We start from the raw sequence: 17,240 nt of genomic DNA on the forward strand, positions 1-17,240 counted from the left end.
AGCCTTGACCCTGATACTATTCCCCCAGCTGCTAAACCCAGTTTGGACCCGACGTTCGGAGCGGTTCATAACACTTTGACTACCCTGCAATAGATAGTATCAATCATGTCTAGCGTTCGATCCCCATCCCCATCCGGATCTGTCTTGGGAAAAAGAGGTGGTACTACTAAGGCTACTTCTAGCCTCAGTACATTGGTCCAGTCAGAAGGAGATAGTAAGCTTAAGGCTAGGGTGGAACCCTTTACCGGGCAACGCTCCTAACTTTGAGCTTATTTAATCCAACTCCGTATGGCCTTTAACCTTAACTAAGGACAGTTTACCAGCAACTGACTGAAGGTCATCTATGCTGCAGCCTATCTTAAAGGAGCAGCTTTTGCCTAGTTCGAACCCTTTCTTAGCGACCACTATAAGAACGCGAACGGGGCTAAAGAAAAGACTAAGAGGCTTATTAACTCTTTTGAAGAGTTTGAAAGAGAAATGAAGGTGATCTTCGGTACAGCTAATGAAGAAAGAACTGCTGCTAGAGAGATACATCAGCTCAGGCAAACTGGATCTGCATCTGCCTACTATTCTACATTCTAGCAAGTGGCCTCACGCCTAGACTGGGATGAAGATGAAGCCTTATGGGACATATTCTACCAGGGATTGAAGATGGAGGTTAAAGCTAAAATGGCTGTACCGCTACCTACAACTCTGATTGAAGTGGTAGACAAGGCTATCAAGGTGGACAACTGACTCTATAAGCTCAGGATAGAACAGTGACACCCTGGAAAGGTTCTATTCGGCGGGTATGGGGGAAGGAAGAATTGTACTTACGATCAAGGGGACCCAATGGATCTTTCCGTGATGTGAGCCGGACGATCCTCACGACCCAGAGGCCGCGGTAACAGAAGGATCCTGGGCAGAGACAAACGGGAGAAACGTAGACGAGATAACCTGTGCTTCAGTTGTGGAAAATCCGGACATCGGGCGAAAGACTGTGGGACCCCGACCCAACGACTGTATATGATGAGCAAATGAACAGCCAGTACACCAGGAAAAAAGGCCGACACTGGTGTGAGCACTGCTAAAAAAGCGGGCAACCTCTCTGAATCAGAAGAGGTACAAGCACAGGAGGGATCGAAACAACTATTAGTAGGAACCAAGGCCTACTGGGAATGGTATAAGAAGGAGTTTACGTGGGCGCACGTATCCTCTAAAGACGAGAGCTTCGTCGAGATCCCGAGAGAGGGAAAGGCCTCTCACACACAACCTCCAGAAGAGGAGAAGGCCAAGCCAGAAGAAGAAGCGGATACACCTGAAAGACTCAGCCGTTTCCAGAAGAGAGCCATTCGACTAGCGGAGAAATATGACCGCCACACCAGAAAATCATGGACAGCCTGTCGGTACGATCAATGCTCTAAACACAGGAGCGAGAAAGAAGGGTCAAGGTAATACCCTAGGGGGACCAAGAACAAATATCAATACCAAGACCCGGCCGACTAGATGAGAGACCTCCAACAGGAAGAGTCTGAAGAAAGTGCGCAGGATCCACACGACATGTACATGGAGGATAAGGAAACCAAGCACAATCTTTCTATGATAAGCAGGAAGGTACCCAAAGGAAAACAACCTAGCGAGAGGGATTCTCCCTTGGTGATCCTTAATACGGGACCTTTCTATGTCACAGTAGCCACCAAACAGTGGGGATTGACCATAGGACAAAACAGGGAGAAATACCCTACCTACTTTCCAACAGGAGGAAGAATGGAGACACAACAACCCATAGTAATAAGAGTGTGCCCTGACCATAAATATCCCAGATATCCGACCATTCACACACACAATGTGATAGGACAACCAACATACTCCCTAAAGGAACAAGGGTTAACAAGCCTACATATAATAGCTAAACAACAACCAACCACATCACCATACTTCCAAGATGAAGAAACAACAAGTGAGGAAGAGTTGAGTGACGAATCGGATTGGGAAGACTAGACACATAACAGCGAGCTTCCCGAAGCCCTAAACAAAGACCAAGCCTCCGAAGCTAAACCATGGATAGTCACTCACATTACACCAGGATTAGTTAGGCTTGTCACTAATCGATAGGAAAAGAAAAGGTATACAGGAGATTGTTCAATCGATACCTAACACGCGCATGTCACATACACATCAAAAGCAAGCCCAAAGAGGGACGTTAGGGCATTTCACTTGAAAATGTGTAAGGACAAACAGTGCGAAAACAAGGACAACCTGTATGTACACATTAAGCACGGGGAAGACAGAGCGTCCGAGGAGATAAACATGCCCGCATCCTGGAAGGAACATTTTGAAAAGCTATAGCTTGGATCAGAGCAACCAAGCAAGGAGGTCAAGGTAAAAGACAAAAGACCTGACAAGACAATATAGAGCAGGAAGTTCTTGTACGCCAATGCAGATTGCAGAGACTTTATAGAGCCACACGAACATCACTGCACTATTGACCCTATGGTGCCTCACCTAGCTATCTCCTACTGCCAGGCAAGAGGGATACTCCAGGAAGAAGGGCTCTACGGAGACAAAGATTACACGTTCCAAGAATACCGGCACATCCACCTACCAAAAAACAAGAGAAGGGGAGGCCGTTGAGGCAAACCTCTCCTCTAATAAAGCCTCAGCTTTATACACTCGGTAGAAACACTAACCAACACTTAGTCCTAACTGGACATATCCAAGGAAACTACATGAGAATAATGGTCAACAGTAGGGCCAATATCAACTATATGGGCATAGGGGCAGCATATCGGCTAAAAACCCACTAGTACAACAAAGAACAACCCTATCAATTGGATATGGCCGACAGCAACTTGATAAAACAAGACCAAGGGTGGGTTAAAAAAGAACTACGGGACATCCAACTTCAAATTCAAGGACATAAAGAAAACATTACGCTGGACATTGTCGACATAAAATACAACGTGATATTAGGAATAGAATAGCTGGCACAGCACAATCCAGTAATCAACTGGAAAAAGAGAACACTCGAATTTCCGAATTGCAGTCACAGACAACAAATAGGGGCCCAATCAGCCTCAAAGGTTCCCTTCACAAAGGCGATATAGGTACAACCAGTAGGAAGAGCTCTGGCAGGTATAGCTGCATCAGAAATTCCCCCGGAATACAAAGATTTCAAGGATGTGTTCACAGAGAAAGTAGGGAGTACTGCCCTACCAGAACATCAACCATAGGATCACGAGATACCCCTGTTGGTGGAAAATCCAAAGTACCATACCAGATTAATACCACTTTCTAAGAAGCAGGAGGACTTCTTAAAAGAATACTTAGAAACCCACCTGAAGAAACAATTTATACGGAAATCTACGTCACCTATAGCACACAGTGTGCTATTTGCACCCAAGAAAGACAGCAGCCTACAACCGTGTATCAACTTCAGGAAGCTCAACAATATCACCCGAAAGAACCGATATCCACTTCCGCGCATAGATAAACTGCAGGACAGACTTTTAGGCGCCAAGTGGTTTACAGCAATCAACATTAGGGACACCTATTATCAAATCAGGATAAAAGAGAGTAAAGAATGGAAAACGGCGTTCAAAACACATTAGGGACTCTATAAGTATCAAGTCATGCCGTTCAGATTGACCAACACACCCGCCTCTTTCCAAGAGCTAATTAACGACACCTTACAAGACTATTTGGACGTTTTCGTCCTGGCCTATCTAGACAACGTCCTCATATTCTCGCAAACCTACAACGAACATATGGAGCAGGTTCAAAAGGTGCTCAAGAAACTACAACAAAAACACCTCCCGGTGAAACTCAGCAAATGCGAATTTCACAAACACGAGATAGCTTTCCTCAGCTACCTCATCTCAGAAAAAGGATTAGCTCCAGATCCTGAAAAAATACGATCTATTGAGGAGTGGCCTCAGCCACGGAACGTTAAGGAAGTACAATCGTTTGTGGGACTTGCTAACTATTACCGCAAGTTTATTTTGGGGTATTCTCATACAACTACTCCTTTAACAAACCTCACAAAGAAGGATCAACGCTTTGACTGGACAGAAGAATGCAAACAGGCCTTCAAGGCCATCAAGGAGAAAATGACTAAGGCTCCAATACTCGCCATCTTCAACCCAGAAAAGGAAGCCATACTCAAAACAGACGCCTCAGACTACACAGTCAGCGCATGCCTTACCCAAAAAGGGGAGGATAGAAAGATCAGGCCAGTGGCCTATTGGTCCAGAAAGATAACCGGACCCGAGTTAAACTATAATATCCACAACAAGGAACTGTTGGCAATAGTAGAAGCTTTGAAAGAATGGAGAGTATACCTGGAAGGGACCAGTCAACCCGTTCAGATCTTCACTGATCATAAAAATCTTCTATATTAGACCACAACAAAGGAACTCAACCGGAGGCAAGTCAGATGAGCAGAAACACTTTCAGCGTACAACTTCAAAATCACGCACGTCAGAGGAACGGAAAACGGACGTGCTGATGCTTTAAGCAGAAGGCCCGACTACGCGGAGGGAACTAGACCCGCACTAGCCTCAATACTAAGGCAAGATAGGAACAGCCTAGTATACCAGAAACCTCAAACACTGGCAACTATAGAAATACAACTAAGTGAACAGCAACGCCAAGAGGTTATACACAACAGGCATAATATCAAAACAGCTGGGCACCCAGGTGTCAACAAGACAATCGAACTTATAACTCAAGACTTCACCTGGCCCGGCTTGAGAAGAGATATAGAAACCTACATCAAGAACTGCGACTTATGCGCACAAACCAAACACAGTCGACACAAACCCTATGGGTTACTACAATCTCCGGAACTACCAGATAACACATAGACCTCGATCGCGATGGACTTCATCACGGATCTACCAAAATCCGCACATCCTCTCACGGGAGTAGAATACAACAGTATCCTGGTAATAGTCGAAAGATTGACGAAGTGGGTATACTTCGTACCATTCTTAAAAACAGCGACAGCAACAGACTTTGCTCACATTTTTATGGAAACAGTCTTCACACAGCACGGAATGCCAAAAGAAATCATATCAGACAGAGACAAGCTCTTCACATCGCAATTTTGGCAGTCATTAACAGACCAGTTAGGAACAAAACACAAGCTATCAACAGCATTTCACCCACAGACTGACAGACAAACGGAAAGAACAAACCAAGTCCTTAAACAATATCTACAGTACTATTTAGACTATAAACAAACAAAGTGGGTCAAGTTATTACCAACAGCACAATTTGCATACAACAATTCAGCAGGAGCAACGGGAATCTCTCCTTATTACGCAAACTATGGAAAACACCCAAGACTTCATAACCACAAACTAGGCATAAAGCCAGTGGCAGAAAAAGCAAAAATATCAGTAACGCACTTACAAGCGATACATCAACTACTTAGAGACGACTTACAGGAGATTCAAGATAAAACAACAAAATATGCAAACAAAAAGAGAACTGAAGGACCAGTCTTCTCAGAGGGGGAGATAGTTTACCTTCTACGAAAAAACATAAAAACACAGCGACCAAGCTCCAAACTGGATTACACCAAACTTAGACCATTTAGGATCATCAGAAGAACAGGAAATATCAACTATCAACTCAGACTTCCAAGAGAAATAAGGATACACAACATGTTTCACGTGTCACTACTGGAAAAAGCACTACAAAACATCAAGACTCCAGGACCAATATACGTTCACAAGGAAACACAGGAACCATATTACGAGGTCGATTGTATTATGGGAACCCAACTCATCGACAGGAAGCCACACTATCTGATTCACTGGAAAGGATATGAGCATACGGAAAACACGTGGGAACCGGAGGAGAATCTTACGCGGGAGGTTTTAAGGGACTATCGCCGGAACCTAAGACGGCGACAACCAGATCTGGTAGTTGAGGTTCCTCAACACCAGCCAAAATCCAACTAGACAGCTCCGAACCAAGGTCAAAATCCAGAGAGGACATCACAGCTAGCGGCTCAGGATCGCCGGTGAAAGTGTCGAGCTCCTCAAGGGCTCGGGCTTCCTCCTCGATCATCTTTTCTTGGCGGTTGTGGATTCTGTCCAGTTTCTTGTCGAGGGAGTCGTGCTCCTTTTGGAGGGAAAGCAGCTCCCAGGCGAGACTGGTGAGACGGGAACGCGCTTCAACCTTCTTGCGGAGAAGGTCGGTCTTCTGGTTTTCCAGCGCATCAAACTCGGCATCGGAAAAGGTGCCCCCACAAGCGACGTTCTTTCGCAAGCAGCATAAGCAACGCGAAGCACCCTTTCAAACGATACAGTAGGACCCAGAAGAAACACACTGAGGGCAGGGAGCCATTGCGGGGAAACCGGTTTGGTCAATCTTGTCAGCAAGACATTTTCGGCGATCGGTAGAACTAAGCTTAGCAGTACAGACTGGAGGCATGTTCAGCCATAAACAAGGATTTCATATGGAACAGGAGGGACTCACTTACTTATAGGCGTCAAGGACGACTGAGGCTTAGGAGGGGGAAAGTGTTACGGATCACGTCCGCAACCTGACCGAGGCCAGTGGCCGCAGGGACGCTAGGGCCCAAGGGGGAAGGTTACCCGGAGGAGGACTGGACCCCACGGAAAGCCATACCCTAGGGACAAAAGGACGGTTAGTGAGTCACGTGACATGCTCTGTGATCTGGGGTGCTCCCGTTATCAGAGCAACAGATCACACAGAGCAAGACAAGCTACACAGCACTATATAGAGGGACGACTCGTCCCGACACTAGATAGGACTTTCGTAGTCAACTTCATATATTGATTCGCTCTATACACTAGTAGTACAACTGCTACTATCAGTTCCTACGTTTACTTTGGCCTAGCCTTAACCCTGATACTATTCCCCCAGCTGCTAAACCCAGTTTGGACCCGACGTTCGGAGCGGTTCATAACACTAGCTTATAGCAGTGTGTTATAGTAGCCTCCTCCACTGTAGAAGATTCAGCCCAAGTATATTTGGACGCTATTAGAGGATAGCCATAGTAGTCTAATAAGGGGTCCTAGAAGTTTTCGAAATCCTCTCAAGTTAAATTAGAAAAGATAGAAAGGCCTTAATCTATAGATTAGGCGAAAGTAGAGCTCAATAATTCCCTGCTACAGTGGCCTAAAGTACAATAGTCAATCTAGTCTACAGTGGTGCAAGAAGGATTTTAGGGGTGGACCTAGGTACCGTCACGCTCTAGGCACGCTAACCCCAGCACTATCACGCTCTGGGCACGCTAACCTCAGTACCGTCACGCTCTTGGTAGAATCCTCATTGTCGCCCAAAATTGGCCAACTTTGATGCTGCCTCCAGCGACGACCACATTAGCTAGACCTTCAAAAAGGGTGTTGTTAGAAAGCCCGAGTCGGGCTCCACCCTTTCAGGCTGGTCTTGCGTCACTAACACACTGTTTAACCTCTAACATTAACCTTAAGAATGTCTATTGAAACTCAGTATCAGAAAAAGTGCCCCCACAAGTGACATTCTTTTATAAGCAGCATAAGCAACGCAATGTACCCTTTCAAATAATACAATAGGATCTAGAGGAAACGCACTAAGGGCAGGGAGCTATTACAAGGAAACCAGTCTGGTTGATTTTGTCAGCAAGACGTTTTCGGTAATCAGTAGAACTAAGCTTAGCAGTACAGACTAGAGGCATATTCAGCCATAAACAAAGGTTTTATTTAGAACAGGAGGGACTCACTTACTTATAGGCGTTAAGGACGACTAAGGCTTAGGAGGGGGAAAGTGTTACAAATTACGTCCGCAACCTGACCGAGGCCAGCGGCCGCAGGGACACTAGGGCCTAAGGGGAAGGTTACCCGGAGGAGGGCTGAACCCCACGAAAAGCCATACCCTAGGGACAAAGGACAGCTGGTAAGTTACGTGACACGCTCTGTGATCTAGGGTGCTCCCGTTATTAGAGCAACAGATCACACAGAGCAAGACAAGCTACACAGCACTATATAGAGGGACGACCTGTCCCGACACTAGATAGGACTCTGTAGTCAACTTTGTATATTGATTCGCTCTATATATTGGTAGTACAACTGCTACTATTAGTTCCTACGTTTACTTTGGCCTAGCCTTGACCCTGATACTATTCGCCCAGCTGCTAAACCCAGTTTGGACCCGACGTTTTGAGCGGTTCATAACACCACCACAGTCACATTATTAAATTTTCTCCTCAGGGGCAACTCTCCTCGGCTTGAGCGAGCTCACAAGGCGGCCGCGCAAGTACGATATCGTCAGCAGTCTTTAATATCGTAGTATTGAGCTCATTGTTGCTGTTCCACGTCTTGATCTTCTCAAAGTTTCGACATCTGTGCCAAGTACTGAAGTCTGGATGCGGCCAGTCCTGGGTTGCGATCCAGCTGTGGGTTACGACGCCAACGTCACCATGGCACTGGAGAGTTTGTCGGAGAATGTCAATACAGTGGTCTATACGATGTTAGACAGGAACTGGCCCCGCTGTCTTTAGAAGAGAGCCAAGTAAACGCTACCTACCCAGGTGCAAGCGTATGGTCCTATTTGAGGCTCTTAGCCACTCGGGCATCTCGCCCTCAAGCGACAAGTAGTACTCTTTGTACGACCATTGTCTGAGCATGTTAAGGCAATGGAGCTAAGCATGCTGTGTTAGTACCAGAACCCACCAAAGCATACAGATATTTGCACCTGATGAAAAACCTCCAATGACGCTATAAAGCCTCCCCCAACTGCCTCGTCCCAGTGTGCCTGAGTTAATGGCTTTCGAAGAAGTCGCATCTTTTCCGGACCGACCCTGAATTCCGAGTCTTGGCAACATTAGCAAGCCAGTGAACGTAAAGCTTGAATACAATGATCGTACCGTTTAGGAGAGAGTCCCAAGCTGCATCCAGCTCAGGCTGGGGTGCACCTTTGAAAGGGTTTTCATCCAGAAATGCCCCTTGAAATCTTCGGTCCTGATACTCGATAGCGGGCTCGGCTGGCGCTATGAGAATTTTGTTAGCGATGCACATGTATTACATCGGAGAGGACTTTGAATCAACCCACAGTACGCAGAAGTCTGCGCAAAGCAACTTTGGCGAGTAGCATTCAAATGAATCGTATATATGAGAAGGAATGTAGTCATAACCAGAAGAAGGGCCAGAAGATGGAGTATATAGCTTCTTTGACCCCTAGGTAGGGACAACTGAGTTGTCGTTGACTTAGTATCAAAGACCAGAGGGCTATCGACATCATAGGCATCACTATCACGAGACTGCCTTCTCGACATAGCTCGTATTACTATTCTTGAATCAAGTCGCGAGAAGGAAGTGATAGAAGTTTGCACACTTTGAGGGATCATCGTCCCCTAAGCTAGAAGGACCCTGGTTGATAAGAGGGAGCGTTGAACAACATGATCTTGGCTGAGATGATGTAACAGTATGGGTAAGAGTCCAGCCAAGAGCGAGGCAGCTAAGACTGGACTTATACCAAAAGAGTAATATCGAGCGCTCGTATCAAAACTTCATCAAGTCAAGAGGCTAATGCATCCTGGAATAAGAAATACAACTCATTCAGCTCACTTCTCAGGAATACTATACGTCCACGTGTGAAATCCACCATACACTTGGTTTGAACACTTAAGCCCACTTCTAACAGACGATGTAACGCAACTCAGCAGCCCAGCCGGAAGCGACTTGGAGATAGGAAACACAAATTGTACAAATATTGCCAGATAGCTGCGTTCGACATTCAGGAGTGCTATCAACAACGCAACAAGAAATACTCTGACAAAACGACATTGTTTTGCTCTGGTCCTACCAAGCAGCACTCGAATCAAGATGAAGGTTTTGAGCACACTAGCCGTTGCCATGTTCTTTTTCCTTGCGGGAAGTAATGCTTGTAAGTGATGCATCTTTGTGTCAGCGACCATGGCTCAACGTTCTACGCAGACTCAGGCAGAATCAGATACGCTGAGACCTACGACACAGAGGCGGATGCACTCCCAGAGCCTGAGCCTGCAGCATGAACGACGATAGGACCAAGGCCGTTGATAAGAGCCTTCCGCAGGAGGCAGGGCTCTGCTCGCTCCTGACATGAGAGTGAACCGCGGCGAGATACTGCAGGAAGAACACAATGTTGATCACACTCCTTAGCTATACATAAATCAAACCATCCGACCTTCCTCTAAGAAACTATAGATCAGTGATAATCCCAGGCCTAAGCGAGTAGGGCTTAACGTCCCTTGTAATGGCCTATCTCCCCGTTCCTCTACTTGTATCTTTTGTCCTACATGGTTTTGCTGCCGTAGTCTCAGCATAGGGTGTAAAGTAGCGTGAGATCCTGGCCAGGTAGATAAAAAGCTAACCGGACTGATGGGAGAAGACGAGCATCATCGGTGACGCCTATGCGCTCATGTGTAACCCACCCCGTGTTGAGTTCCGCTTGCATTTGACCCCAGTTTTAATGCGGCCCGGCTCCCCAACTACCTCCAGGCGGAGTATAACGAGTGTGCACATGATTCAACAAGCCATAGACATTCGTCGTACATTGCTGCAGCGCTGTAGTAAGCGATTGGGCGCCTACAAGGGGTCATCGGTCGACGACATTATTTGGGGATAGCATCTCTTGGATTTTCTTAGCCATATCTATATGAGAGAAAGATTACTGCTGCTACCGACTTGGGTCCCGGTCGCTTTGTATCCACATGAAGCCTATCATGTTATCCCCTTCACCAGCCAAGCTGCGCGGGCGAAGCGTTGGCAAGAGGATCATCTCCACATTTTGTGAAAGTGCCTTTCCACGTACCGTATCTTTAAATAGATAATTCTCCCCTCTCGATCAGATCCACGGGTCTCTTGCTACTCTCTAAAGTTCTGGTACGAGAGTAGTTGTGGTATCTGGCTACTAGAATACTGTAGCTGGGCGCCAATAGATCACGGCTACTGAATGCCCCTTTCGTTTGACCATGCGCCGACCACATAGCGAGGTCATCGCTACCATTTACTGGTTCCTTCTCAGCAGTTGGCTGATGGGTGGTTCGATAGTAGCCAATACAAACCCTGGCGGGCTTTGCTTTCCAGCCACGAAACATCTATTCTCTAAGTTGGTCTGTACGACGAGCGGGCCGACAGGTCTCGAGTCCACTACTTGTATTGGTCTTGAGCCTTTGTCACACTTCGGAGCAGTTCTGGGGCCCAACGATCACGAACCATGGACGGTGGATCCCGTCTGCTCGGCGTTCATCCCTCAGATCGGAGAGTATTTGTGTGTGTACACAAGTGCATGGTACGCAAATGGTCAAGGCATATCAATCATCACTACACCTACTCAAGCCGAAACGTTCGCTGCAATCATTCGCTCTCAAAAGTCAAACTTCTCACATGAGTCAATTACAGTGTCAACACTTTATGAAGTGCCTACAGAGCGCGATAGAAGGCTCAAAGCACGTCGCAATGTGAAGGCCGGTGATAGAATTGCCAAGGCCAACCCAGCAGTGGTAAATTATGTTGAAACAGACTTGTTGTCATGGCAGGAACGGGAAACGCTTCTTCGAGCTGCCTTCTCCAGACTTCCCGCCCCTACGCAGAAGTCTTTGTCTCTTTTGAGAGCCTGGGGAGGAGGGGCATCGTATTTTCTCACCGGTGTAATGGGCACCAATGCGGGCTTTAGCATGACTATCGATGGACACGAGTACTCTGCTCTACTGCCAGACCTATCACTCCTCAATCACCACTGCGCACCAAAGTCTGTTGTCCCCCTAGGCCGAGGCTGTTGCTATGGCTATTGCTAATTTATACGCAGTTCGATTTTCCGTCTTGAGGACCAAAGACTGGAGCTATCAATACAGGCGGTCCGAGAAATACCTGTACAAGAAGAAATCTCTATCTCCTGTGAGCTGCTAATCTATGGCCCCCATGAAAGGTCATGCTGACTTATGAGACTTCGAATCGTTCAACAACCCTGCAGACTATGCATTACGGTTGTATGCCGAGAGGCAGCTTATCGCACAGGAGATCCTGAACGCCAAGTGTTCCTGCAAGAAGTGTCTTGAAAGGGAGTCCACCGATGGGGCGGCGGAAGAGATCCTTGCTCTAGAGCGACACCTTGTGAACTCCAGGCTCTACGATACAGAGACCGTTAACACAAAAATCAATCTGCTGTTGAGGCTGTATATATCTGAAGGCCTTCATGCATTCGTGGAGCGAGCATACAGTGTTGCTGCACAGGCCTATCTATCTGTGGAAGATTTCGCTCAGGCAGAGGTATTTCACGATATGGCCACCAACTTCGCGGCATCGAAAGGGCAGACTGCATATGTATTAGAGGTGGGTGGCGGAGGTGGCTGAGCCAGGCCACCAGAGGAGTTAATATACTAAGCCAGCTTGTTCGAGGACCCGTCAGCATTCATATTACCTTGCTTTAGCAGTCAGACACTTGACGAATGTCAATCATATATTAACTTTTGGTGTACTTGCGTATAAGGTTCAACGGTAATAGGAATATTACTTCAAGCGTACATCATTATCTTCAATTGCATGATATCCGGCTCTCTGCGTACTGGAACACGCGAATAGTTACTGGTACAACTTGCGGAGTAAACGCCCTGTCCTGCAATAACACAAGAAGATATTAGGAGGCTATACCCAGTACACCACGTCACTTATCATCGCTACACGAGAGAATCTCAACCGCCTCGTCCCAACCTCTCTCGTTGACGATCTCCATGACTGTCCTATCAGTCTCGTCTCTGGCCTCGAGATTCACACCTCCGCCTCTCTCTACCAACAATCGAAGAACATTGGCTTCACCGTTCTCCACCGCCTGTAGCACAGCGTTCCACCCGCGGTACATCTTGTTGATATCGGCCCCCTTCTCCAAGAGAGCCTCGATGTAAGACAGGTCATTCCCACGGTGTCTGCGAATGGCCTTAATGATAGGGAGGTGCTCACCAGGAGCGTTGACATCCGCATTGGCTTCGTTGATCAGGTACTGGAAAATTGCTTTCCTGTCTTCTCTAATGCTTGTTGTAAGAGGTGAGAAGACACCGCCGTTTTTGTCTTCGACGCTGACACCAGCTTCGAGGAGCAACTTGACACTTTCAAGCTCGCCAGCGACAACAGCCATCTCCATGACACCTTTCACTGAGCGAGGATTGTGAACGGCGAGAAGAAGCTTTCTGAGAAGTTGTGGGCGTTTGACCGCCATGGCGATAGGCCACTCCTGGCCTCGAATGGCGGGGTCAGCGCCGTTCTCCAGGAGAATGTCCACAAACTCGGCGTTGTCTTCGCGTATAGCAGTTGTGAGAGGGGTGAAACCCTCAGCACTGCGATCGTTACACGATACGCCTTGCTTGATGAGGTACTTGAGAGCTTCCTTGTTGTTATGTTTGACGGCTTTCTCAATGATACCTTTTGGCTTGTTCAAGTTTGCACCTGCTGCAACAAGTTCGGGCAGGAAGTGAACACGATTGTGGGTAACACACTTGAATGCTGGATATTCAGATGCAGGAACATTGGGATCAGCTTGGTTAGCGAGTAACAAAGAGACGATCTGTGGTCGATTGTCTCTGATCGCCGAACACAATGGCGTGTAAACTCCGTCCTTCTTCGCATTCGGAGATACGTTGGCCTTTAGAAGAATAGAGATGGATTCGATATTGTTGATGGAAGTGGCTAGCTCCATGATTCCAGGAGCTTTCTTAGAATCCGCACCCCGGGCGAGGAGCAACTGCAGGCATTGCGGCTTGTACGTCGAAGGCCATAGAAGATGTTTAGGTCCCGGTAGATTCGGATCAGCTCCCGCATCCAACAGTATGGTCATGAGGTCAAGACGACGGGCTTGAATTGCCTGGAACATAGGCGAGGTACCTGAAGTTGTTAGTACATTCCACAGCGTCGCCCATGCTGCTTACCTTCACCGTTCTTTCCATTCGGATTGCCGTCGTACTTAAGCATCAATTCAACTAGCCTTGCGTCAATGGTCTTGGTCATAGACTTGACGAGAACAGTATTGCCGTTGTCCATGACTTCGTTGACATCGCCACCGTACTTCAAGAACAGCTGCAAGAACTCTGCTCTATTGCCGACGACAGACATGGCGAGTGGCGATTCCTCTTGGCCGCCGCAGTGATTTGGAAGGGCGCCATATTTGCAAAGCAGCTGTGCGCCTTCGATGAAACACATTTCAGTTGCTGAATGAAGCGGCGTGAATCCCTTCCGGTCAACGGCATTAGGATCTGCCCCAAAGAGCAACAGCAAACGGACAGATTCTCCATCGCGTCCAAGCACCGCCTCTCGAAGGAGACTAACCTCTGGTCCGAGATTAGCTGGAACTCCATTGTCCAACAGCTGTTCAATCACGGTGTGCTTTTTTTGCTGGACAGCATTGATCAGTGCGTTCTTGAGCCCTGGCGAGTTGGCGCCAGTAGTTTGCTTGGGAGTCCATCGGGGCATGGTGCTGGGATCGACCTTGATCCGGATAGCTTGGAAGGCATGCTTGTCGTCTTCAATCTGATGAAGCATATCTTCAAATTCGACAGTCGTCGAGGACATGTGGTCGGAAAGGACGTCGTTGTCATGGTGGGATCTGTTCGATGACAGCTCGCGGGTGTTGATGGATGTGATGTGCTTGCTCGATCGAATACTGGGAACAACCTTGAGATCGGTGTCAAACTTGTCAGCGAGGGCTTCGATGCTGTCGTCATGGCGAGCAACGATTGTGCTAGTCCCCATTCCCTCGCTGCCACTGGGAGTGTGAGGGAGCGGAAATAGCTCGCTATGCCCACGCGAGGAATTGTTTCCATCGATGGACAGTGGAATTTGAGGGAGTTGATAACTGTCATTCCGCGAGGGAATGGTGTCCGCTCGCGATACGTGGCTAGGAGAGGACTGGATGCGGTCCAGCGGCGGCTGAGGAAGAGGGATGCTAGGGGGCGGATGCGGTGGGTCGCTGTTTGTATGTTGCAGAGGCGGGATGGTGCTGCTTGACTTCCCACGGTTCATGCTCTCCAGAGCTGCCTGAAGGCCTGTGTAGCCAATACTGGCAGACGCGTTCACCCTCTCTTCGCCAAGGGACCATCTGAAGACCAAAGCACTCATTCTGAGAGCATCCTTGCTTTTAAGGAGATCTCCCCTCATTTTCGAGATATCACCCTCGGCGAACATCATGCCCCAGCCCTTGCGGAGCTTGCTGAGACCCTTCTTGGCGGAGTAGCCTAGGAACTGTAAAAGCATCTGATTAAGTAGGATGAACTGATCGATGGTAGCCCGGAATTTCTTGTCGAGCTCACTGATCATATCGTTTGGAAGGTGAGTTCGTTGTTTGGAAGCCTCCGTGAGTCCGGCCTCAATTGGCCAAAGGATGCGACATATCTCGAGGAAATCGGTGGCGAGTTCCTTGAAGCCATGAGGATAGGCTTTGGTGGTACTAAGGTACTCCAGCATACGGACGGAAATACTGTTGCCAAGCTCAGTTGCTCGAGTACAAAGTTCGAGCAACGACTCTTTGCCCATCTTCGGGGCCATGCTTGTATGGTCGATCGGTTATTGCAAGAGGTAGAAAGGGGGCTAAAGCAGACATGCAAGCAGGACGGGGCTTTATGGGCTCACAAGATAAAAGAGGGGGGAGTGGGTATGCCCCCAGGACCTTAAGCACGAGCGTTTCTTGTCGACCTACCACAACATCGAGCCGTGCCGAGTAAAGATCCCCTGCAGGATCCTTGAGCCCCGACGCACCGAAACACTCCGGTGGTACTGGCTTCTTGGTGTAGGACAAGTTGGGCATTTGGAAGCCAAGTTAAATCTTTAGAGTTCAATACCATTGCTCGGAGCCGACCATACTTCGGGGGCTTAGTCCGTACCATGGTGGCCCAGCCCACGGGGGAACGAAATACAAGTACCATGTGGCTGGGCGCGGGCTCATTAGATCTCGCAGCTTGTACTATTACTCACTCCAAGGCATCCAAGGCAGGGACAATTTGTGTGTCAAGTAGAGCCAATCCATCTGTCATCGGGCAGTGGGCTTTGAAGCATTCCCCTCAGCATCAAGCACATCATGGGAGGCCTTCAAGACGGGTCCTTCAGATCAGCTCTGTATGTTTTAGCAAAGGGTCGCCAAACTTAGCGCAAGCCTCGTCCAAGTTGTTGTACCGCCCCTGAAATTGCATGCGCCGCCAATGAATCTGAAGACGCGAAAAGCTTCGACGACGACTTGACAGCTGTCATTGGCTTCCGTTCTGGGGCGGAAGCGTGCAGACTTTCCGGGGGCAGTCTTTTGCAGGGGTGCAAGGGCCCCAAAGAACACGCCAATCGAAACTCTATTCGCGACCTCCGCCACATTGCACCAGAGACATGGAAAGTGGGTCGCGCAAAGTCGCCAGACTGCGGTCCATCATTGACCAAAGCACGTAATCCTCCCGCTAATGTCAATGGATCAAAATGGCGTACTTGCAAGGTCCACATCGACGGTCTCGCGGTTGGTGCGCATTCTCAACCTTGGCAAGACTCCAAATCTTAGCTCAACAGTGAGTTGCTTGCCATGTGTAAGGTCAGACATGCAGTTATTAGTACTTCAAGATGGTAATCTCGACGGGACTTGGCTGTGGTTGGTACGACCGTGACGGCCGTAAACGTTGCACGAATTGCTGCCTCGCCTGCCCGAGCCAACTTGGGCGCAAGATCGGGTGCTGCTTCCGGTAGACTTTCTTGGCTGTGCGTGGCTAAGAGAACTTTGCGTTTCACTGAGCTGTCAATGGCGGCACCACGCGGTCGAAAGCGTAATTCGTGGTCTAGAGCCCCAATTGAGCATGCGTTGCCTGTATCGGCTGCCAACGACCTGCGTCGAAAGCGTAATTCGTGGTCTAGAGCCCCAATTGAGCATGCGTTGCTTGTATCGACTGCCAACGACCTGCGTTTTCGCACTGTCTGCTCCGATGGAAGCCGAAGTAAAGGCCCTAGCTCAACGAGCCCCGTCGTACAGCATGGAAGAGTGGCGCACCGCCCTTAACAAATGCAACTTGCGGATTACCACCAGGGTTGAAGGGTAATCTTGGTATCGCACCCGTCCCGCTTTTGACACCGGCAATGTTGCGCACATTGCCGAATTACCCCGTCAAGGATGTCCCCTGTCACTCCGGGGAAGGCCGAGTTGAACAGGGAAGCCTTGAGTCCGCGAGCAATACTGGGTAGCCCGTCTAGGCCGTGGATCCAAACTCGCCGGTTTGAGACGGTCAGACGTCGCCTGCGATAGGGTTTATGGGGGAC

At 48.4% G+C, this 17,240-nt stretch overlaps 2 protein-coding genes across 2 annotated transcripts; one reads left to right on the forward strand and one right to left on the reverse strand.

Annotated features, from left to right (window-relative positions):
• Nucleotides 1-11,273: 11,273 nt before the first annotated feature.
• On the forward strand, nucleotides 11,274-11,438 carry HMPREF1541_03512 (uncharacterized protein; the record flags this gene model as incomplete). Its single annotated transcript, XM_008717863.1, has 1 exon — nucleotides 11,274-11,438. The coding sequence occupies one exon, from the start codon at nucleotides 11,274-11,276 to the stop codon at nucleotides 11,436-11,438; it is 165 nt and encodes a 54-aa protein (XP_008716085.1).
• Nucleotides 11,439-12,636: 1,198 nt separating this feature from the next.
• On the reverse strand, nucleotides 12,637-15,503 carry HMPREF1541_03513 (uncharacterized protein; the record flags this gene model as incomplete). The annotated part of the gene is made up of 2 exons (XM_008717864.1): nucleotides 12,637-13,847; nucleotides 13,892-15,503. 2 exons carry the CDS (start codon nucleotides 15,501-15,503, stop codon nucleotides 12,637-12,639), a joined length of 2,823 nt encoding a protein of 940 aa, XP_008716086.1.
• Between the last annotated feature and the right edge of the window lie 1,737 nt (nucleotides 15,504-17,240).

The sequence above is a fragment of the Cyphellophora europaea genome (genome assembly GCF_000365145.1).
Source record: "Cyphellophora europaea CBS 101466 unplaced genomic scaffold supercont1.3, whole genome shotgun sequence".
NCBI lineage: Eukaryota > Fungi > Ascomycota > Eurotiomycetes > Chaetothyriales > Cyphellophoraceae > Cyphellophora > Cyphellophora europaea.